The sequence below is a fragment of the Carcharodon carcharias genome, chromosome 21 (genome assembly GCF_017639515.1).
Source record: "Carcharodon carcharias isolate sCarCar2 chromosome 21, sCarCar2.pri, whole genome shotgun sequence".
NCBI lineage: Eukaryota > Metazoa > Chordata > Chondrichthyes > Lamniformes > Lamnidae > Carcharodon > Carcharodon carcharias.
In genome coordinates this window covers 22248471-22273398 of record NC_054487.1, presented here as the reverse complement: position 1 = coordinate 22273398, position 24928 = coordinate 22248471, and the positions used below count along the sequence as shown (strand labels likewise).

General features: G+C 48.1%; 1 protein-coding gene across 2 annotated transcripts in view; it reads left to right on the top strand.

The window, feature by feature from the left end:
* The window catches only part of LOC121292987, a 228994-nt gene that overhangs the window by 137131 nt on the left and 66935 nt on the right, over positions 1-24928 (top strand). For both annotated transcript variants that reach the window (XM_041215514.1, XM_041215515.1), the window contains exons 16-18: positions 11567-11616; positions 11781-11950; positions 20608-20773. In XM_041215514.1, coding sequence (XP_041071448.1) covers positions 11567-11616; positions 11781-11950; positions 20608-20773 — 386 coding nt within the window. The remainder of the gene's footprint in view (positions 1-11566; positions 11617-11780; positions 11951-20607; positions 20774-24928) is intronic.

Sequence of the window (24928 nt, the reverse complement as noted above, 5' to 3'; positions counted from 1 at the left end):
TCCATCCCCCTACACCTCCATCCCCCTACATCCCCCCAACACCTCCATCCCCCTACATCCCCCCAACACCTCCATCCCCCAACACCTACATCCCCCAACACCTCCAGCCCCCTACATCCCCCCCTACACCCCCCATCCCCCTACATCCCCCCATCCCCCTACATCCCCCAACACCTCCATCCCCCTACGTCCCCCCAGCACCTCCATCCCCCAACACCTCCACCCCCCTACATCCCGCCAACACCTCCATCCCCCCATACCTCCATCCCCCTACACCTCCATCCCCCTACATCCCCTCAACACCTCCATCCCCCTACACCTCCATCCCCCTACATCCCCTCAACACCTCCATCCCCCTACATCCCCCTACACCTCCATCCCCCTATACCTCCATCCCCCTATACCTCCAGCCCCCATACACCTCCATCCCCCACATCCCCTCAACACCTCCATCCCCCTACATCCCCCCTATACCTCCATCCCCCTACATCTCCATCCCCCTACATCCCCCAACACCTCCATCCCCCTACGACCCCCCAACACCTCCATCCCCCAACACCTAAATCCCCCTACATCCCCCCAGCACCTCCATCCCCCAACACCTCCACCCCCCTACATCCCGCCAACACCTCCATCCCCCCATACCTCCATCCCCCTATACCTCCATCCCCCTATACCTCCATCCCCCATACACCTCCATCCCCCACATCCCCTCAACACCTCCATCCCCCTACACCTCCATCCCCCCATACCTCCATCCCCCTACATCCCCCCTACACCTCCATCCCCCTACATCCCCCCTACACCTCCATCCCCCTATACCTCCATCCCCCTTACACCTCCATCCCCCCCTACACCCCCCATCCCCCTACATCCCCCCATCCCCCTACATCCCCCCATCCCCCTACATCCCCCCAACACCTCCATCCCCCTACATCCCCCCCAACACCTCCATCCCCCTACACCTCCATCCCCCCATACCTCCATCCCCCTACATCCCCCCTACACCTCCATCCCCCTACATCCCCCCTACACCTCCATCCCCCTATACCTCCATCCCCCTTACACCTCCATCCCCCCCTACACCCCCCATCCCCCTACATCCCCCCATCCCCCTTCATCCCCCCATCCCCCTACATCCCCCCAACACCTCCATCCCCCTACATCCCCCCAACACCTCCATCCCCCTACACCTCCGTCCCCCACCAAGACAGTCTGAGGGCTCTCTGCTTCTTCGTTGAATGGAGGCTGGAAGAATTCCCATCCACCACCACTCTCCTCTGTCTGGCTGAACTTGTTCTCCCATTTAACAATTTCTCCTTAAACTTGTCTCACTTCGTCCAAATAAAAGGTGTGACTATGGGTACCCGCATGGGCCCCAGCTATGCCTGTCTCTTTATGGGGTATGTGGAACATCCCTTGTTCCAGTCATAATCCGACCCCCTCCCACAACTCTTTCTCCGGTACATCGATGATTACTTCAGTGACGCTTCATGCTCTCATCTGCTACTGGAAAAATTCATCAATTTTGGTTCCAATTTCTACCCCTTTCTCACCTTCACATGGTCCATCTCCAGCACTTCCTTTTCCTTAAGATAAAAGCAAAAAACTGTGGATGCTGGAAATCCAAAACAAAAACAAAAATACCTGGAGAAACTCAGCAGGTCTGACAGCTTCTGCAGAGAGGAACACAGTTAACGTTTCGAGTCCAAATGACCCTTCAACAGAACTAAGGAAAAATAGAAAAGAGGTGAAATATAAGCTGGTTCAAGGAGGGGTGGGAGGGGGTGGGATAAGTAGAGCTGGATAGAGGGCCAGTGATAGGTGGAGATAACCAAAAGATGTCACAGACAAAAGAACAAAGAGGTTGAAGCTGGTGATACTATCTAAGGATTGTGATAATAAAGGTACAGATAGCCCTAGTGGCGGTGGGGTGGGAAAAGGGATCGAAATAGGCTAAAAGGTAAAGATAAAACAATGGATGCAAATACATTTTAAAATAATGAAAGTAGATGGGAAAAGAAAAATCTATATAAATTATTGGAAAAAGGGGGATTGGAAAGGGCGTGGGGCTGGAGGAGAGAGTTCATGATCTGAAATTGTTGAACTCATTTTCAGTCTGGAAGGCTGTAGAGTGCCTCGTCGCAAGATTAGGTGCTGATCCTTCTGTTTGTGTTGAGCTTCACTGGAACAATGCAGCAGGCCAAGGACGGACATGTGGGCATGAGAGCAGGGTGGTGTGTTGAAATGGCAAGCGACAGGGAGGTCTGGGTCATGCTTGCAGACAGACCGAAGGTGTTCTGCAAAGCGGTCACCCAGTCTACGTTTGGTCTCTCCAATGTAGAGGAAACTGCATTGGGAGCAGTGAATGCAGTAGGCTAAATTGAGGGAAGTGCAAGTGAAATGCTGCTTCACTTGAAAGGAGTGTTTGGGCCCTTGGACGGTGAGGAGGGGGCAAGTAAAGGGGCAGGTGTTGCACCTTCTACGGTTGCATGGGAAGGTGCCGTGGGAGGGGGTTGAGGTGTAGGGGGTGATGAAAGAGTGGACCAGGGTGTCCCGGAGGGAATGATCCCTACAGAATGCTGCTGGGGGTGGGGGGGGGGGGGGGGGGGGGTTGGTGGTGGGGGGGTGAAGGGAAGATGTGTTTGTTGGTGGCGTCATGCTGGAGTTGGCAGAAATGGCGGAGGATGTTCCTTTGAATGCGAAGGCTGATGGGGTGATAAGCGAGGACAAGGGGTACTCTATCATGTTTCTGGGAGGGAGAGGAAGGTGTGAGGGCGGATGCGCAGGAGATGGGCCGGACACGGTTCAGGGCCCTGTCAACCACCGTGGGTGGAAAACCTTGGTTAAGGAAGAAGGAAGACATGTCAGAGGAATGGTTTTTGAAAGTGGCAACATCAGAACAGATGCGATGGAGGCGAAGAAACTGAGAGAATGGGATGGAGTCCTTACAGGAAGTGGGGTGTGAGGAGCTGTAGTCAGGGTAGCTGTGGGAGTCGGCAGGCTTGTAATGGATATTGGTGGACAGTCTACCACCAGAAATTGAGACACAGAGGTCAAGGAAGGGAAGGGAAGTGTCAGTGATGGACCATGTGAAAATGATGGAGGGGTGGAAATTGGAAGCAAAATTAATAAATTTTTCCAGGTCCAGACAAGAGCATGAAGCAGCACTGAAGCAATCATTGATGTAGCGGAGAAAGAGTTGTGGGAGGAGGCTGGAGTAGGACTGGAACAAAGAATGTTCCACATACCCCATAAAGAGACAGGCAGAGCTGGGGCCCATGCGGGTACCCATGACCACACCTTTTATTTGGAGGAAGTGAGAGGAGTTTAAGGAGAAATTGTTCAGTGTGAGAACAAGTTCAGCCAGACGGAGGAGAGCAGTGGTGGATGGGGATTGTTCGGGCCTCTGTTCGAGGAAGAAATCAATTTCTGGGGATAGTCTGTCTAATAATATTCATTACAAACCCACCGACTCCCACAGATACCTCAACTATACCTCCTGCCTCCGGCAAGGACTCAATTCCATTCTCCTAGTTTCTCTGTCTCCATCACATATGTTCTTATGATGCTACTTTCCATAATGGCACTTCTGCCATTTCTCCCTTTTTCCTCAGTTAAGTTTTCCCTCCCTCCCCAATTGTGGTTGACAGGGCCCTCAACCGTGTCTGACCTATTTCCTGCACTTCTGTCCTCACCCCTTCCCTGCCTTCCCAGAACTACGATAGGGTTTGCCTGGTCCTCTCTTTCCACCCTCCCAGCCTCTATATTGAAAGGATTATCCTCCACCAATTCTGCCAACTCCACCAGCAAGATGCCACCACCAACACATCTTCCCCTTTTCTCCCCTGTCAGCATTCCGTAGGGACCATTCCCCCCCGCCGTGACACCCTGTTCCATTCCTCCATCACCTGCAATGTCTCATCCCTTCCCACGGCACCTTCCCATGCAATCGCAGGAGATGTAACAACTGCCCCTTTACCTCCTCCCTCCTCACTGCCTGAAACCCCAACCACCCCTTCCAGTGATTTATTTGTACTTCTTTCAATCTCGTCTACTGTCATTACTGCTTACCATGTGGTCTCCTCTACATTGGAGAGACCAAACGCAGACTGGGCGACCGCTTTGCGGAACACCTTCAGTCTGTCTGCAAGCATGAGCCAGACCTCCCTGTCACTTGCCATTTCAACACACCACCCTGCTCTCTTGCCCACATGTCCGTCCTTGGCCTGCTGCAATGTTCCAGTGAAGCCAGGAACAAACTGGAGGAACAGCACCTCATCTTCCAGTTAGGTACTTTACAGCCTTCTGGACTTAATATTGAGTTCAACAACTTCAGGTCATGAACTCTCTCCTCCATCCCCACCCCTTTTTTATCTCCTTTTTCCAATATTCATTTTAAATGTTTACATTTTATCCACTTATTTTTATCTTTATTTATTTTTGTTTTCATTCATTATTTTATCCCCACCTTTTATCCTATTTTCAATCTTTTTTCCCACCACCCCACCCTCACTCAGGCCCATCTGTCACTTGTTCATGTTGTTCTTATCCTTGTCTGGCTATTATCACCTTCTGCTTTCTATCCTTAATGTCACCATCAGCACCTCCTTTAGCTAGTACCACCACAATTAACACCCCTTTGACCTTTTTTTTAATGACATCTTTGCCAATCTCTCCTTTGCTTCCATCTATCATTGGCCTTCTATCCAGCTTCACTTGCCCTAGCCCCCTTAAACAGTATAAATTTCACCAATTTTTACTTCTCTTTACCTCTGAGGAAGAGCCATTTGGACTCGAAACGTTACCTCTGTCTTTCTTTCCACAGATGCTGTCAGACTTGCTGAGTTTTTCCAGCATTTTTTGTTTTTGTTTCAGATTTCCAGCATCCCCAGTATTTTGCCTTTATTTTAGTGTTTAATCAACTGCTCCTTCTCTTCCAGGAATGCCCGCCTTGAAGAAGTACTGCTCTTCTCTCCGACAGGATTTCTGCTCGTCTCTTTTGCCCTGCTCACCTTCATTGCTTTCCATTTCCCTCCTGGTGTTTGACAAGGTATTTACCAAAGCTCACTTTCACAGCCATATTTCCTTCCTCAGTGACTGTCTCTGTTTCCGACTTACCCCATGTGGATTCCAACTGAAGTTCCATCCCTCATGTTTTGAAACCACCCAGGATTACAGGTATCCCCAGGATGTACAACGATCCTCGGACTGCTGTTCTCGCTGCATCCTGAGATCCACACTCAGTGCCATGCGCTGCTATATGAACACAGTCAACCTCTCCCTCTAGCGGCATCAACTCACCCTATCTCTGTCTTTGTCTGTCCTTGTCCCCAGTTTCATTTTATTCTTTGCCTCACCCGACGCCTTAACAAGAAACTTTGTTTCTTCCTTTCAGGTGTTAAGGAACGCAAGCTCCAACAACTCATCGACGCCAACACCCATCCAGGACCCTCCACCCCTTCCCATTCCTCTGACCCCCATCCCATCTTCTAATCCCAGCCCCAGCCGTGTATTCACCATACCCTCTGACCTTCCCCTCTCTGATGCTGAATGTTCAGTACTCAGCAAAAGACTCAGTTTCATACCTGTAAACCCTCACCTCAATGAATGTCGGGCTCGGCACGATGCTGAGCTCTTCTTCCACTGCCTTCGCCTCTGTGCTAATTTCTTTGGGCAGGAATCCTTCCCCCTTCAACGGATCCTTTCTCCCGCCTCCAGTATTCTCCCTCCATCTGGACCCCTCCCTCTGGCCTCTGACCTGCTCTTGATCTTTTCATTGAGAACTGTTGGCATGACATCAGCCATCTCAATTTCTCTGCCCCTCTCACCCACTCTAACCTGTTTCCTTATGAACTCACTGCATTCCATTCTCTCAGGTCCAACCCTGACTTTGTTATCAAACCTGCTGACAAGGGTGGTGCTGTTGTTGTCTGGCACACTGATCTCTACCTCGCAGAGGCTGAGCGCCAACTCTCAGACACTTCTTCCTACCTCCCCCTGGACCATGACCCCACCACTGAACATCAAGCCATTGTTTCCAGGACTGTCACTGACCTCATCTCCTCCAGAGATCTTCCCTCCACAGCTTCCAACCTCACAGTCTCCCAAGCTCGGACAGCCCGCTTCTACCTCCCCAAAATCCACAAACAGGACTGTCCCAGTAGATCGATCGTGTCAGCTTGTTCCTGCCCCACAGAACTCATTTCTTCCTTTCTTGACTCCGTCTCTCCCCTTGTCCAGTCTCTTCCCACCTACATCCGTGATTCCTCTGATGCCCTACGTCATATCAACAATTTCCAGTTTCCTGGCCCCAACCGCCTCCTCTTCACCATGGATGTCCAATCTCTCTACACCTCCATCCCTCACTAAGATGGTCTGAGGGCTCTCCGCTTCTTCCTTGAACAGAAGCCTGAACAATCCCCATCCACCACTACTCTCCTCTGTCTGGCTGAACTTGTTCTCTCACTGAACAATTTCTCTTTAAACTTGTCTCACTTCCTCCAAATAAAAGGTGGGGCTATGGTTACCCACATGGGCCTCAGTTATGCCTGACTCTTTATAGGGTATGTGGAACATTCCTTATTCCATTCATACTCAGGCCACCCCCCCACAACTCTTTCTCCGGTACATTGATGATTGCTTCGGTGCCACTTCATGCTCTCGTCTGGACCTGGACAAAATGATCAATTTTGCTTCCAATTTCCACCCCTCTCTCATCTTCACATGGTCCATCTCCGACTTCCCTTCCCTTCCTTGATCTCTCTGTCTCAATTTCTGGTGATAGACTGTCCACCAATATCCATTACAAGCCTACCAACTCCCACAGCTACCTCAACTACAGCTCCTCACATCCTGCTTCCTGTAAGGACTCCATCCCATTCTCTCAGTTCCTTCACCTTCGTCGCATCTGCTCCGATGATGCCATTTTCCAAAACGGCACTTCTGACATGTCTTCCTTCTTCCTTAACCGAGGTTTCCCCAACTGTGATTGACAGGGCCCTCAGCCATGTCCAACCCTCTGCACCTTTGCCCTCACACCTTTCTCTCCCTCCCAGAACCATGGTAGGGTCCCCCTTGTCCACACTTTTCACCCCACCAGCCTCCTCATTCAAAGGATCATCTTCCGCCATTTCTGCCAACTCCAGCATGATGCCACTACTAAATACATCTTCCCTTCACCCCCCCTGTTGGCATTCCATAGGGACCGTTCCCTCCAGGACACCCTGGTCTGATCCTCCGTCACCCCCAACACCTTATCCTCCTCCCACGGCACCTTCCCATGCAACCGCAGAAGGTGCAACACCTGCCTCTTTACTTCCCCTCTCCTCACCATCCAAGGGCCCAAACACTCCTTTCAGGTGAAGCAGCACTTCACTTGCATCTCCTTCAATTTGGTCTACTGCATTCGCTGGTCCCAATGCGGTTTCCTCTACATTGGAGAGACCGAACACAGACTGGGTGAATGGTTTGCGGAACACCTTCGGACTGTCTGCAAGCATGGCCCAGATCTTTCTGTCGCTTGCCATTTCAATACTCCACCCTGCTCTCATGCCCACATGTCCGTCCTTGGCCTGCTGCATTGTTCCAGTGAAGCCCAATGCAAACTGGAGGAACAGCACCTCATCTTCCGACTAGGGACTTTACAGCCTTCTGGACTTAACATTGAGTTCAACAACTTCAGACCATGAACTCTCTCCTTTATCCTCACCTCTTTTTTATCCCTTTTTTTCAATATTCATTTTTAATTTTTAATTTTTATTTTTTATCCCCTTATTTTTATCTTTATTATTTTCATTTTTATTCATTATTTTATCCCACCTTTTATCCTATTTTTCGATCCTTTTTCCTACAACTGTCCCCTTCCTCCACCCCACTCCCACAAGGGCCATCTGTCACTTGTTCATGTTGTTCTTTCCAGAGAGTTTACACTTGTCCGGCTATTATCACGTTCTGCTTTCTATCCTTAATGTCACCATCAGCAGTTCCTTTAGCTAGTACCACCACCATTAACACCCCTTTGACCTTTTGTTTATAACATCTTTGGCAATCTCTCCTTTGCCTCTACTTATTGCTGGCCTTCTATCCAGCTTTCCCACTCCCCCTTAACAGTATACATTTCATCCCATTTTAACTTCTCCTTAGCTCTGAAGAAGTCATACAGACGTTAAACTTTAACTCTGTCTTTCTCTCCATGGACACTGTTAGACCTGCTGAGTTTTTCCAGCATTTTTTGTTTTTGCTATGTGGAACACTTTGACTCAGTCTGCAAGCATGACCCCAACCTTCCTGTCGCTTGCCATTTCAATTCACCATCTTACTATCATGCTTATGGTTCTTATCTCATCTTCCTACAATGTTCCAGTGAAGCCCAACACAAACTGGAGGAAAAGTACCTCACCTTCTGATTAGGAACTTTACAGCCTCGTGGACTCAACATTGAGTTGAACCCTGTCCTCCATTTTGACTTTTTCCCCCAAGTGCCAGCCTGTATCTTGTTCTCATGTTTTTGCTTTCAGACAGAGCTAACCTTTATTCTGTTGTTAACACCTACTCTGGACCAATGCTTTGTATATTTAATATTATCATTACCACTGCCTTTGCCTTGTGTTCCATGACATCTTTGTCATTTAGTCAACCTTGCCCTCTAGCTTATCCCTGACCTTCTCTCTTGCTCCCCTCCCCCCTTTTTCAACAACATTAAACCCATCACATTTCTACCTCTCTTCAGTTCCAATGAAGAGTCATATTGGGCTCAAAACATTAACTCTGTTTCTCTCACCACAGATGCTGTCAGACAGCTGCTGAGTTTTTCCAATGAATTCCAGAAGAATTCAAATGTTTATGAAAAGAGAAAAATAAACTTAAAATTACAAGATAAAAGATACACAGTTAGAAAAAGCTTACAAAACAACCCCAAAATGCATTATCAAAGGTGCACAAAAAAACTATCTTTTTGGCAACAGCCCCTCTAGATTCTTCCCCAGAGAGCAGTGGAGGCTGGGCCATTGAATGTACTCAAGGCTGAATTAACAGATTTTTAATTGACAAGGGAATCAAAGGTTTAGGAAAGTGGAGTTAAGGTCACAATCGGATCAGCCATGATCTTATTGAATGGTGGAGCAGGCTTGAGGGAATGGCCTACCCCTGCTCCTATTTCTATTGATCTAATGAGGCAGTGTGGCTGAAAATGTAAAGGACACCTGGGGCATGAAGGAGGTGCCAGAAACAATAAATACTCATGAAAGCTTGAAAATTAGTTCTTCGTCATTGGAACAAATCAAATTACCGGTGAATAAGGTAAGAGTGTTTAAAATTATCGAAGGATGGGACTGACTGTTTCCGGTTGTTCAAAACTAAATCTCTTCATATAAAGGCTCATAGAATTCACTTCAGAGCTAGTGACTGAGGTAGAAACAATGTCGATATTCAGGATCAGACTGGAAAGAGGAATGAAGGAGAAGAGGATGAAGGGATCTGGGAAGACGGCAGATAAATGGGATTTGAATTATTTTCTCTTGTGGAGGATAAACACAGACATGGGCTGTTGGGCTGAATGGCCTGTTTCCCATTGTAACTTCCACATGTTTTCATGTATCCAATGGGATGGAGCAAACTGCAAAATGAACGATTCTGGTTAGATATCTCTAAAATGAAGAATTTAAACTTATATCAGGAAAATTCTATAGACTACAAGGTCGGAATAAGGAAGAAAGAAGGAGATGTAAGAACAGGAAAGGAATTTAAATGGAAACTTTAACCAACCAAACATAAAATGAGAAACCCCTGTTGGTTCAGAGTCAGAGCTGGTAAATGTAATGTGTGAATGCATTGTGACTGAGGACGCCTGAACTTAAAATGCCCCATTTGGCATAAGTGGGCTGGCAGTGGCCTTAAAATGGCGTTGGATCACAAACCCCATTTACAATGACATTGACTGCTGCCACCCTGAGTACAGTCCTAGGATGGGTGTCCAGGCCAGCACTGTAATTCAGGTGAGAGGTCATTTACATTATGCAAACCAGTTACAATTCTGCCAATGTGTATCTGGCAATGAATGGCTGAAACAGTTGTGCTTAAGAGATAGCAAGGGAGAGGAACAGGATCAGGGATCAGGGGTGTGGGAGATGCAGTCAGGGATTGGCGGAATCGATGGAGATGGAGTCAGGGATCGGGGGGAAGGGAGATGGAGTCAGAGATCGGGGGGGAGGGAGATGGAGTCAGAGATCGGGGGGAGGGAGATGGAGTCAGAGATCGGGGGGAGGGAGATGGAGTCAGGGATGGGGGTAGGGAGATGGGGGTAGGGAGATGGAGTTAGGGATTGGGAGGAGGGAGATGGAGTCAGGGTTCGGGGGGACTGAGGGAGATGGAGTCAGGGATGGGGGTAGGCAGATGGAGTCAGGGATCGGGGGGAGGGAGATGGAGTCAGGGATCGGGGGGAGGGAGATGGAGTCAGGGATTGGGGGCAGGGGGATGGAGTCATGGATCGGGGGAGGGAGATGGAGTCAGGGATCGGGGGGAGGGAGATGGAGTCAGGGATCGGGGGGAGGGAGATGGAGTCAGGGATCGGGGGGAGGGAAATGGAGTCAGGGATGGGGGTAGGGAGATGGGGGTAGGGAGATGGAGTTAGGGATTGGGAGGAGGGAGATGGAGTCAGGGTTTGGGGAGACTGAGGGAGATGGAGTCAGTGTTCGGGGGGACTGAGGGAGATGGAGTCAGGGATGGGGGTAGGCAGATGGAGTCAGGGATCGGGGGGAGGGAGATGGAGTCAGGGATCGGTGGGAGGGAGATGGAGTCAGGGATCGGGGGCAGGGGGATGGAGTCATGGATCGGGGGAGGGAGATGGAGTCAGGGATCGGGGAGAGGGAGATGGAGTCAGGGATCGGGGGGAGGGAGATGGAGTCAGGGATCGGGGGGAGGGAGATGGAGTCAGGGATTGGGGGCAGGGGGATGGAGTCAGGGATCGGGGGCAGGGAGATGGAGTCAGGGATCGGGGGTAGGGAGATGGAGTCAGGGATCGGGGGGAGGGAGATGGAGTCAGGGATCGCGGGGAGGGAGATAGAGCCAGGATTCGGGGACACTGAGGGAGATGGAGTCAGGGATGGGGGTGGGGAGATGGAGTTAGGGATTGGGAGGAGGGAGATGGAGTCAGGGTTTGGGGAGACTGAGAGGGATGGAGTCAGGGTTCGGGGGACCAAGGGAGATGGAGTCAGGGGAGAAGGAACTGAAGTGATGGTGCAGCTGAGAAGGATGAGTTTGAGGTCAAGAATCCAGATTATAAAAATGAAACAGGTTCAATTTATACCCAAGTTCTATCATAAAGTGAACTAGTTTGAAGAGGAGACTGGAAGACATGATCAGATGATTGCAGTCTGCACAGGGTGATCCGCATCCAATTCTTTGGTGACTAAGCAGAAATGTTGTCCAGTCTGTGCTAGACCAGCCTTAGAAATCAGAATCCCTTAAACCAACATGTTGGAGCTTGGAAATTATAGTCACATGTTTAAAAGCCTCCATTCAATGTCAACAATTCCCGTTCAATAATTGGTGTATTTGTGATTTTCAGACAGTCCTGGCCATGGAGTAGGGGCACTGATCTACCAGAATGATTGCTTCGTAAGTACTGGATGTATATTTATAAAGATTCACTCAATTTTTGTTCATTTGGAAGTTCAAACTTTTCCCTACAGGTTATACTTTAAATCCATACCATTCGAATATTGTTCAAACATTGAGACAGATTTGCCTGCACTGATAAAACAATCATGATCATTCCACAGGTGGGAATGGGCTACAATGGTTTTCCAAGAGGAAGTCGCAGTGGTCAATATCTTCAGAATGACCAGGAGCCTGAGGGAGATGATGCTCAGTCTCAGAAAAGGAGCTGTGGAGCACAGCAACAGAACGCAAGTTTTATCATTTGTGCTGAGGCCAATGCTCTTTACTTCAGGTAAATGGTGGATGAATTCAACAGTAACAAGAATTCTACAGCTCTCCCCCTGGACAGGGAGAGACCGCAGAGCGATTTACAACAACAACTTGTATTCATATGGCCCCTTTTACAGCATAAGACTTCCCAAGGTGCTTCACAGGAACATTATCAAACAAAATATGACACTGTGCCACATTATGACAGGTGATTGAATTAGCATCTTTGGTTTTTAAGGAATCTAATTAAAGAGGAGACAGAGGGAGAGAGCTGGAGAGGTTTAGGGAGGGAATTCCAGAGCTCAGGACCCAGGCAGCTGAAGGTACGGACTCCAATGCTAGGGCAAAAATACTTGGGGCTTTTCAAGGCCAGAATTGTAGGAGTGCAGAGTACTTGGAAGGTTGTAGGGATGGAAGAGGTTACAGAGATAGGGAGGAGTGAAGCCATCGAGGGATTTGAAAACAAATCTTGAGGTGTTTCTGGACAAGGGTCCAATGTACATCAGCAAACAGAGGGATGGGAGGTGAATGGCACTCGGTGCAAATCAGGAGAGGGGTAGCAGAATTGTGGATAAGCTGAAGCTTACAGACGGTGACAGATGAGAGACCTTGCAGGAGTGTATTAGAATGAAAACAACAGGAATGACGAGCTATATTTATATAGTGTCTCTCATGTAATAAAACATCCCAAAGGCACTACACAAGGGCATTATAAAACAAAAAATTACACCAAACCACATAAAGAAGAATTAGGGCAGATGGCCAATAAATCAACTATAGAGGTAGGTTTTAAGGAATGGCTAAAGGGTAAAAGTGAGGTAGAGAGGCAATGAGGTCTAGTGAGAAAATTCCAGAGCTTAAGGCCTCGGCAACTGTATCAACATTCACCAGTAGTGAAGCAATGAAAATCAGACATGCTCTCAAGAAGCCAGAGTTACAGGAACACAGATATCTAGGTTGTAAGACTAGGGTAGGTTATAGAAGAACACAGATATCTAGGTTGTAGGACTGGGGGATGCTTTAGAGGAACACGGATGTCTGGGTTGTAGGACCGGGAGAGATTACAGAGTTAGGGTGAGGCGAGGCAGTGCAGTTATTTGAAAACAAAAATGAGAATTTAAAACTTGAGGCATTGCTTAATTGAGAATCAGTATCGATCGTGAGCTCAGGTATGGTGAGGGAATGGGACTTGGTGTGAGTTGGGACATGGATAGCAGGGTTTTGGATGATGTCAGGATCCCAGGGACCAGCAGAAGCGCATCAGAATAGTCAAGTCTAAGAAGTAACAAGGTTTTAACAGCAGCTGGGCTGAGGCAGGAAGAGAGAGTCAGGCAGTGTTACGGAGGTGGAAATAGGTAGATTAGTGATGGCACCAGGCAGTAGTTGGAAGCTCATTTTGTGGCCACATATAACACCAAGGTTGTGAACAGAGTGGTTCAGCCGTGGTTCCAAAAATGCAGGCCATCAGGTCCAGGGGACTGCTCACGCTTGAGTGCCATTAGTTTTCCTAATATTTTTCTCTAGTGATAGTGATTGTTTTCAGTCTCTCCCTCCCTTTTGCCTCCACTTTTCTTCTATTCTTGGGATACTTTCTATGTTTCTACTGTGAAGCTGGGTACAAATACTTGTTCAAAGTCTCTGCCATTTCTTTGTTTCCCATTATTAATTCCCCAATCTGGGGAATGAAGGGATGAACACTTACTTTAGCTACTCTCTTCCTTTTTATATACTTGTAGAAGCTTTTATTGTCTGTTTTTATATTTCTTGCTAGTTTCTCTCATAATCCAATTTCTCCCCTCTTTATTTTTGTATAGTCATTCTTTGCTAGTTTCTAAAATTTTCCCAATGCTCTGGCCTACCAGTAATCTTTGCAGAATTGTACATCTTTTCTTTCAATTTGATCCCATCCTTAACTTCCTTAGTTAGTCACGGATGGTGCATCCTTTTCGTGGAGTCTTTCTTTCTGGAATATATCTTTGCCAAGAGTTATGCAATATCTCTTTAAATGCCTGCATTACCTTTTAACCTACTTTCCATTCAACTTTAGCCAACCTCGCCTTTGTACCCTTGTTATTACTTATATTTAAGTTTAAGATGCTAGTTTCAGACTCAAATTTCTCACCCTCAAACTGTATCTGAAATTCTATTATATTATGATCACTGTGTTACGTCACCTGCTGTGGCTCAGGAGCTCCACTCTGGCATGGCAGTCTCTGCCTCAGAGGAAGACAGTGGGCTGAGAAGGTGCACAATTCACTGGCCTGTTTACTCTGGGCCCTTTTCTCGGCTAGCTGAACTTTTCATTTTGGCTTACCCGTTCTAATGCTTTTTCAAATAGTCAGCTTCCTGCAGGCATGGCCCTCAGCAACTGTCCCCCAGCTGGCATGGTCAATATCTGCCATCTTCATATCTCACTTGCAGGTACCATAGTAGCGGAGGTATAGACGCCCAGTGACCAATTCACCATGCAGAAGGTCCTTAGACAAACGGCTGTCATCCATCCGATGAACACGGCCAAGCCAGCACAGAGATCGTTGGCTTAGCAATGAGTGTGTGCTGATGGAATTAGTAAGCTCCAGGACCTCTGAGTTGGTGACCTTGTCCTGCCAAAAGATGCTGAGGATACGTCGGAGACAGTGCAGGTGGAAACTGTTCAGCCTTTTCTCCCACCTAGCATATGTTGTACAGGTCTCACCACAGTTGAGGAGTGCACTGAGGACATGGGCTTGGTAGACTCACACTTTAGTGTTCTCAGTAAGGCTGCTGTTGTTCCGCACTCTTATTCAGCTTAGACATAATAGCTGCAGCTTTTGAGATGTGTGTGTTTTCAGTATCAAATGACAGATTGTTGTTGATTGTGGAGCCTAGATACATGAAGCTATTAATAACCTCCAGGGTTGCACTGTCGATGCTGATAGATGGCAGTATGGCAACATCCTGGACCATGACATAATAGAGGTGTGAGAGAGTCTGTTCATTTGTTACTGAAGCTGTTCCACAGACTTGTTGGATCTCATGCAAGCAATGCTGGACCAATTTCCATCAGTTCTGGTATGTAAGTGGACACCATCTGTAGTTGACCTGAAAGCACATGAGAGCAGTAAAGAGAAGAATATGCCAAAGAGTATCAGCGCCAGAACACACTGCAGATCTCAAAAGGTTCCAGTGCTGCCCCATTGATGCTAACCTTACCCATCATGTTTCATGGAAAGAGGAGATCACGTTGAGCAGCTTCATCAAGCAGCCAATTTTCTCCAGCAGCGTAAATAAACCACCTCTGCTCACATGGTCGAATGCCTTGGTGGGACCGATGAAGACAATATACAACGGGCTCCTCTGTCCACAGCATTTATCTTGCAGCTGCCATTGCTGGGAAGATCATGTCAATTGTAGGTTTTACAGTCCTGAAACCACACTGGGATTTGACGCAGCTGTATTCAGCCAAGATCCACAGTCTGACAAGGGCAACATAGGCAAATACTTTTCCCAGATTCCCTGGCAGCTGTCATGATACATTCTTACCAACATTGTGTAGGCTTTCATTTCAGGAACCAGATTGAAGGGTCGAAGTGTGAAAGATGAGGGATACATACCCCTTTCAAACCAAGCTCATGAGACCTGTGAGGAATTCCACTAATGAGGAGCAGGAGAGCTATAGTGAGGGTCACATGAGCACCAGCTGTGTCATCAAGCAATCCATTGGAATGTTGAAGATGTGTTTCAGGTACCAGGATAGGGCTGGTGGTGTCCTTTAGTACTCAGCAGTCAGGGTCTCCATAATCAGGGCGATGTGCTGTGACCTGGACAACAGTGGACAGCAGAGGCTTACAGCTGCAGGAGATCATAGGGGCTCATCAGGGTTCTTTGATTGAGGAGAATATTGAAGAGGAGGAGAATAAATATGAAGATGGAGCTCCCGGCAGAACAGCTGCCCAGGATGATAGGGACGTCCTCGGACAGTTCAGTTAATTATTCCGACTGGAATAAATAACAAACAAAAGTTACCAATAGTATCAACCCTCCACTATTGTTCAACACCTCCCCATTCCGTGCGCCCCCCCCCACTCCCTTGCCTTTCCACTAAACAATCCTTCAACCACACATCCACCCAATGCACACACACCCAATCAATGCTGGCGGATACACAAATTTATCATGAAACAAGTTGGCACTCGGAACCCACTAATGGATGAGACTGGAACAGCTACTCATTAAACCTCATGTCACATTATAACAAAAAGGAAAATTAACCACATCATAATTTGTCAAACATTGGTGTGCATACTCTTGGTGAATTACAGTTGCTTGAACCTACAATTCCCATCGTTTCGACTTGGTGCATCCCACTTTACATCAGCAGAGCTCAGATCCCTCCTCTGATTGCTGAGATGCTCCTAGTCGACAACATCTGGGTTCTGGAGCCCCTGAGTGTCCCACCAAAGACCTGAGAGGTGAGGCAGCATGTTGGGTACTGACTGGGGGAGGGAAACATCAAGTAAGAAGTGGAAGCAATTGGAGTGGAGTTTCTATTTCACCATCAACCCTTTCCTGAGCCAGTGTCACATCACCCGTACCATTCTGCTACAGACCAGCTTGACCAAGATCAATGAGGCCACAGATAAGGTATCTTGTCATTCTGTTTAAGTCGATGGACATGGGTATTTAAAGTCTGTATAGCCATAGTCAAGACTGCATGAGTTCATTTGAAAATTGTACTTGAATCTCCATGGAGGTGGCCTCTCTCTCCGTGACAAATCTCTCAATTCCCTGGTGATCACGTTGGACTCCTCCATTCTCTTCACTATTGTGAGGGTGTAATTGGCACATCTCTCAGTCCCTGGTTAAGTTACTGATGTGCCTCTAGCATTCTCCTCAACAATAGCTGTAGTTCCTCCTCTTTGTCCAGCTGAGCAAAGTTTGGGGCGGATTGCAGCCCCTGACAGACACTCTGTACAGCTGTCCCTGTCACTGTGTCAGTTCGAATTCACATGTGGAAAGTGAATCACCAGGTGAAAACCCAACGAACTCTCTAGCTGTGGCACTGCAGTGTGAGTATCTGCGCAGATGATTGGCTGGATGTCTTGTGATGATCATCATCAGAAGAAAAATCATTTTTAGCAGTGAACAAATGTGCAGGTTTCATAAAATATTTTTAACTCTGTCAGGTTCATCTGCTCTTATCATTTCAATGATGAGCTAGTCACAAAACACTTTGGCTGGTTTTTTATTGCAGTTCGCTGCTACTGAGGCTAGTTTAATTTGAATGTTCTCCTTTTCTCTGATTGCACATTAGCGAATCAGGATGTTGAACTTGTACAGCTTTCCCCTTTTCGAAAACTCTAAGTTTGAATCAAAGGGCTGGAGTGTGGTGAGGTGGCATGCAATGTCTCCAAGACTGCCATTTCTCATTTGCAGGGAACTGCTTAAATGTAGTTTTACTTTTGACATTTTATTTGTAACAACACAGACTGCAAACAAAAAGGTATGTGTATATTTTTGAAGGGGCTTATCAAAAGACATGGGTGGGGGGATTTACCTTGATGATAATTGGACTTGTACAAACAAGTATGAGTCTGGGGAATCAATGTGATGAATCTCCAAACACATGGGAGTAACAAGCACCATTTTCAAACATCTCATAGTTCAGTTATTGATGAAATAAAGTTAACATTTTTGTGTGTGTCAAAGATATTTGTAATTCTGTTACCAGCTCTCTTCAGTCTCTCCGATGGAGGGATGTAGATGTACTGTTTATCTCCAGGATGTCCTCTGTATCAGTGACTGTGACGGCTCCACTCTCGTTCTCTCCCCCTCCCTTGTGTTTTGTGAATAAACAGACCTGTGAGTGAGTGATGGTCACATATTCACCCGATGGATGTAGTGCAATCAGTTGGGGTGAATATCAGACAGATGCAGCATGTTATGTAAGGACTGGGATGAGTGAGTGGTAGGTACAACATGGATTAGATACAGAGTAAAACTCCCTCTACACTGTCCCATCAAACACTTCTAGGGCAGGTACAGAACAGGTACAGCTAGCTTTGAAGTGACAGGGACAGCTGTACAGAGTGTCTGTCAGAGGCTGCAATCTGCAATCCACTCCAAACTTTGCTCAGCTGGACAGAGAGGAGGAACTACAGGAGTTATTGTTGAGGAGAATGCTAGAGGCACATCAGTAACTTAACCAGGGTCTGAGAGATGTGCCAATTACACCCTCACAATAGTGAAGAGAATGGAGGAGTCCAAAGTGATCACCAGGGAATTGTGAGATTTGTCACGGAGAGAGAGGCCACCTCCATGAAGATTCAAGTACAATTTTCACATGAACTCATGCAGTCTTGACTATGGCTATACAGACTTTAGATACCCATGTATCTCTGGTTTTGAGTCTTACGGACTCAAAATGTTAACTCTGTCTTTCTCTCCATAGATGCTGCCGGACCTGCTGAGTTTTTCCAGCATATTTTGTTTTTGTTACAGCACGGGGTTAGATACAGAATAAAGCTCCCTCTACACTGTCCCCATCAAACACTCCCAGGACAGGTACAGCACGGGGTTAGATACAGAGTAAAGCTCCCTCTACACTGTCCCCATCAAACACTCCCAGGACAGGTACAGCATGGGGTTAGATACAGAGTAAAGCTCCCTCTACACTGTCCCCATCAAACACTCTTAGGACAGGTACAGCACAGGGTTAGATACAGAGTAAAACTCCCTCTATACTGTACATTAAACACTCCCAGGGCAGGTACAACACGGGGTTAGATACAAAGTAAAGCTCCCACTACGCTGTCCCATCAAACTCTCCCAGGACAGGTATAGCATGGGGTTAGATACAGAATAAAGCTCCCTCTACACTGTCCCTATCAAACACTCCCAGAGCAGGTACAGCACGGGGTTAGATACAGAGTAAAGCTCCCTCTACACTGTCCCCATCAAGCACAGGACAGGTAAAAAAAAAAACAGGTAACTATAGGCCAGTTATCTTAACATCTATCATTGGAACATGTTGGAGTCTATTATAATGGATATAATGGCAGAGCATTTAGAAATACATAATCTAATCAAACAAAGTCATCATGGCTTCATGAAGGGGAAATCATGCCTAACAAATTTATCAGAATCCTTTGAGGAGATTACAAGCAAGATAAAGGGGAACCAGTAGATGTAGTATATTTGGATTTCCAAAAGGCTTTCAATAAGGTACCACACATAAGGCTACTTAATGAGGTAAGACCCCATGTTGTTGGGGTGGTATATTAGCATGGATAGAGGATTGGCTGACTAATAGAAGACAGAGTTGGGATAAGGGGGGCATTTTCAGAATGGCAACCTGTAACTAGTGGAATGCCACAGGAATCAGTGCTGGGGCCACAATTATATACAATATGTTTTAATGACTTGGATGAGGGAAGTGAATGTACTATCACCAAGTTTGCGGATGACACAAAAATAGTTGGAAAGGCAAGTGGTGAGGATGACACAAAGAGTCTACAGAGGGATATAGACAGTGGGAAAAAAGTTGGCAGATGGACTATAATGTGGGAAAATGTGAGGTGATGCACTTTGGCAGGAAGAATAGAGGAGCTGAATATTATTTAAATGGAGAAAGATTGCAGAAAGCTGCAGCACAGAGGGATTTGGGGGTCCTTGTGCATGAATCCCAAAAAGCTAACATACAAGTTCAACAGGTAATAGGGAAGGCAAGTTGGCCTTTATTTCAAAGGGAATGGAGTATAAAAATAGGGAAGTCTTGCTAAAACTATACAAGGCACTGGTTGGACCATACCTGGAACACTGTGAACAGTTTTGGTCCCCTTATCTAAGGAGAGATACACTGGCATTGGAGGCAGTCCAGAGAAGGTTCACTAGGTTGATCCCAGGTATGGAGGGATTTTAGTATGAGAAGAGGTTGAGTGAGTTGGGCCTATACTCATTGGAGTTTAGAGGAATGAGAGGTGACCTTATTAAAGCATAAAAGATTCTGAGGGGGCTTGACAGGGTAGATGCTGAGAGGTTGTTTCCCCTTGTGGGAGAGTCGAGGACCAGAGGGCATAATCTCAGAATAAGGGGGCACCCATTTAAAACAGAGATGAAGAGGAATTTCTTCTCCCAGGGGGTAGTCAATCTGTGGAATTCCTCACCACAGAGGGCTGAAGAGGCTGGGTCATTAAGTATATTCGAGGCTGAGATAGACAGGTTTTTAATCAGTAAGGGAATCAAGGGTTATGGGGAAAAGGCAGGAAAATGGAGTTGAGGATTATCAGATCAGCCGTGATCTCATTGAATTGCAGAGCAGACTCAATGGGCCAAAAAGTCTACTTCTGCTCCTACATCTTATGGTCTTAGGTACAGCACGGGGTTAGATACAGAGTAAAGCACACTCTCCACTGTCCCCATCAAACACCCCCCAGACAGGTACGGCACAGGGTTAGTTGGAGAGTAAAGCTCCCTCTATACTGTCCCCATCAAACACTCTGAGGACAGACTCTGAGGACGTGCTTGAGGTTATGAACGCAGTGGTGAGGGGGTCACACCCATGTCTGAACTGCTAAAGTAATCTTAATGTTTACTCTATTTCAGATTCTTCCAATAACACTCCTGTAGCTAACTCACTCCTGTTAAGTTTCAATTAAAACTAATGTTAATTTTTTGCTTTCATTTGTGTTTGTACTGTAGGTGTGAACGGAATCTGAAGGATGCTGTGCTGTACAGCAGCAGATACCCCTGCAATGAGTGCTTGGCTTTAATTAAAGAAACCAAAGGCATCACTGATGTCATTTGTGTGGCACCCAAAAATCAGCAAGCTTTGGATTCTTTTCCAGAGGGCTTGTCCCTCACTGTGGTAAGTGGCAGGAGGAATAAGGATCTTCATATACTCAGGATCTCTCAAGATTTAATTGAAGAAGTGTTTACTCAGTGCCTTGCTTGTCCAATAGGCAATAGCCTTGACTGATATAGGGCTTAGTCAGGTAGGCCACAAGCTCCAGTTTCAGTTCCCAGCCTCTGTTCAGTTAAACAATCTGACCTGGTCCACCATATAGAACAGGCAGAAAGTCAGGCAGTAAGTCTAGCTAAGCTTCCTGAGTGGACAGGATTGTCCGTGTATAGGGTACAGAGCAGCATTACCCTGGATTATAAAGTGACTCGTGACCACCCGACTCATTAGGAGAACACTCCAGTTGTAACCTCTGAGAGAGGAGGTAATGACAACAGACGTGGCACTCATCACTTACAAGGACATCTTGGTGAGCTGTACAGGAGCTGGGAGCTGAGTGGGAACAGAAAAGGACAAAAGGTCAAAAAGGAGGCTGTGACCTCAGGATCGATGGCAAAACAATAATACTGAGGGAGGGAGTTCCAGAGTGGGGTTGAGTGGAGCATGGAATAGTCACAGATGATGGAACAGACAATCAGAGATAGGCTCTTGACAGAGATCTGGGGGTTATCAGACTGGGAGAGAGCTCTGGGAATCATATAGGGAGAGAGAGAGTGATAACTGAGGGATCAGAGATAGAGCTGAGGGAATTACACAGAAGGAGAAATCTGTGTGAATCACAGAGAGGGAGACACACATAGAGATCTTAGGATCATACCGGGGGGAGAGAGTTGGGGGATCATACAGTGAGAGAGAGAGCTAGGGGATCAGAGATAGAGAGAGATAGGGGTCATAAAGGGAGAGAGAGAGCTGGGGGATCACAAAAAGACAGAGCTGGGGGTTCACAGAGAGAGAGAGAGTTGGGGGATCACACACAGAGAGAGAGAGAGAGAGGATGGGGGATCACAGAGAGAGAGAGAGATAGGGGTCATATGGGGAGAGAGAGAGCTGGGTGATCACACAGAGAGAGAGCTGGGGGATCACACAGAGAGATAGAGAGAGCTGGGGGATCACACAGAGAGAGCCGGGGGTTCACAGAGAAAGAGAGAGATAGGGGTCATACAGGGAGAGAGAGAGAGCTGGGGGATCACAGACAGAGCTGGGAGATCACACATGGGGAGCGAAAGAGAGAGCTGGGGGATCACACACAGAGATAGACAGGGAGAGAGCTGGGGGTTCACAGAGAGAGAGAGCTGGGGGATCATACATGGAGAGAGAGAGAGAGAGCTGAGGGATCACACACGGAGAGTGAGAGAGAGCTGGAGAATCACACACAGAAAGAGGGAGCAAGAGAGCTGAGCGCACATGGAGGGAGAGAGAGCTGGGGGATCACAAAAAGAGAGAGCTGGGGGTCACAGAGAGAGAGAGAGCTGGGGTATCGCACACAGGGAGAGAGAGCTGGGGGATCACAAATGGGGAGAGAGAGCTGGGGGATCACAGAGAGAGAGCGAGCTGGGGTATCACACACAGGAAGAGAGAGCTGGGCGAGTACACATGGGGAGAGAGAAAAAGCTGGGAGATCGCACACAGAGAGATAGAGAGAGAGCTGGGCGATCACAGAAAGAGAGGGGGAGCTGGGAGATCACAGAGAAGGGAGAGCTGGGGGATCACACACAGGGAGAGAGAGCTGGGCGAGTACACAAGGGGAGAGAGAAAAAGCTGGGGGATGGCATACAGAGAGATAGAGAGAGCGAGCTGGGGATCACAGAAAGAGAGGGAGAGCTGGGAGATCACAGAGAAGGGAGAGCTGGGGGATCCCAGAACGAGAGAGAGCTGGGGGATCACACATGGAGATTGAGAAAGAGAGAGAGAGCTGGGGGATCATACACGGAGAGAGGGAGAGAGAGAGAGAGAGAGCTGGGGATCACACATGGAGAGTGAGAGATAGAGCTGGAGGATCACACACAGAGAGAGAGATAGAGAGAGAGGGACAATGGGAATCACAGAAGAGAGAGCTGCGAGGTTTCAGAGATAGAGAGAGAGAGAGCTGGGGGATCACACAGGGAGGGAGAGGGAGAGGGAGAGAGAGAGAGAGGGCTGTGGAATCACACACGGAGAGAGAGCGAGAGAGCTGGGGGATCACACACGGGGAGAGAGAGAGAGCTGAGCACACATGGGGGGAGAGAGAGCTGGGGGATCACAGTGAGAGAGAGAGAGAGAGCTGGGGTATGACACATAGGGAGAGAGAGAGAGGGAGCTGGGGGATCACACATGGTAGGGGAGAGAGAGAGAGCTGGGGGAATCACACATGGTGAGGGAGAGAGAGAGAGAGCTGGGGGACCACAGAAAGAGAGAGAGGGAGGGATCACAGACGGAGAGAGAGAGAGATGGGGGTTCACACATGGATCAAGAGAGAGTGGGAGTTGGGGGTCACACATATGCAGAGAGAGATATGGGGGAGCAGAAAGAGAGAAAGAGAGCTAGAGGATGATACCCGGGGGAGTGAGAGAGCTGGAGATCACATGACGAGAGAGAAAGAGAGAGCTGGGGAAATCACAGACAGAGAGAGAGCAGGGGAATCACACAGAGAGAGAGAGCAGGGGGATCACACAGAGAGAGAGTTGGGGGATCACATGGAGGGAGTGCTGGGGGATCACAGATGGCGAGAGAGAAAGCTGAGGGAGCAGAGAGAGAGAGGGAGCTGGGGGAGCACACATGGGGAGGGAGACAGAGAGCTGGAGATCACAGGGAGAGAGAGGAAGAGCTGGTGGAATCACAGATGGAGAGAGAGGGAGAGGTGTGGGTTCACACACTTGGAGGGAGATGGAGAGAGAGAGCTGGGGGATCACACAAGGGGAGAGAGAGAGAGAGAGAGAGCTGGGGGACCACAGAAAGAGAGAGAGGGAGAGCTGAGGGATCACAGACGGAGAGAGAGAGAGATGGGGGTACACATGGAATGAGAGAGAGTGGGAGTTGGGGGTCACACACGTGCAGAGAGACATATGGGGGAGCAGACAGAGAGAAAGAGAGCTAGAGGATGATATACGGGGGCAGCGAGATAGCTGGGGGATCACACATAGATAGAGAAAGAGAGAGCTGGGAAATCACAGACGGAGAGAGAGCGAGAGAGCTGAGCACACATGGAGGGAGAGAGAGCTGGGTGATCACAGAAAGAGAGAGCTGAGGCATCACACAGAGAGAGAGCTGGGGAATCACACATGGGGAGAGAGAGAGAAAGAGCTGAGCACACATGGAGGGAGAGAGAGCTGGGGGATCACAGAAAGAGAGTGCTGGGGCATCACACAGGGAGAGAGAGAGAGTTGGGGGTCACACATGGGGAGAGAGAGAGAGAGCTGAGCACACATGGAGGGAGACAGAGCTGGGGGATCACAGAAAGAGAGAGCTGGGGTATCACACATGGGGGGAGAGAGAGAGAGAGGGAGTTGGGGGATCACACATGGTGGGGACAGAGAGAGAGAGCTGGTGTACCACAGAAAGAGAGAGAGGGAGAGCTGAGGGATCACAGACGGAGAGAGAGAGAGATGGGGGTTCACACATGGATTGAGAGAGAGTGGGAGTTGGGGCTCACACACGTGCAGAGACAGATATGGGGGAGCAGACAGAGAGAAAGAGAGCTAGATGATGATACACGGGGGGAATGAGAGAGCTGGGGGTCACATGAAGAAAGAGAAAGAGAGAGCTGGGAAAATCACAGACGGAGAGAGAGTGGGGGATCACACACAGAGAGAGCTGGGGGATCACAGAGAGAGCTGGGAGATCACACATGGGGAGCGAAAGACAGAGCTGGGGGATCACACACACAGATTGACAGAGAGAGAGCTAGGGGTTCACAGAGAGAGAGAGCTGGGGATCACAGAGAGAGAGAGAGAGCTGGGGCATCACAGAGAGAGAGAAAGCTTGGGGATCACACACGGGGAGAGAAAGAGAACTGGGGGATCATACACGGAGAGTGAGAGAGAGCTGGAGGATCACAGAGAGAGAGAGAGAGCTGGGGGATCACACATACAGAGATAGAGAGTGAGAGACCTGGGGAATCACAGAAGAGAGAGCTGCAGGGTTTCAGAGATAGAGACAGAGCTGGGGGATCACAGAGAGAGAGCTGGGGATCACATATGGGGTGAAAGAAAGAGAGCTGGGGGATCACACATGGAGGGAGAGAGA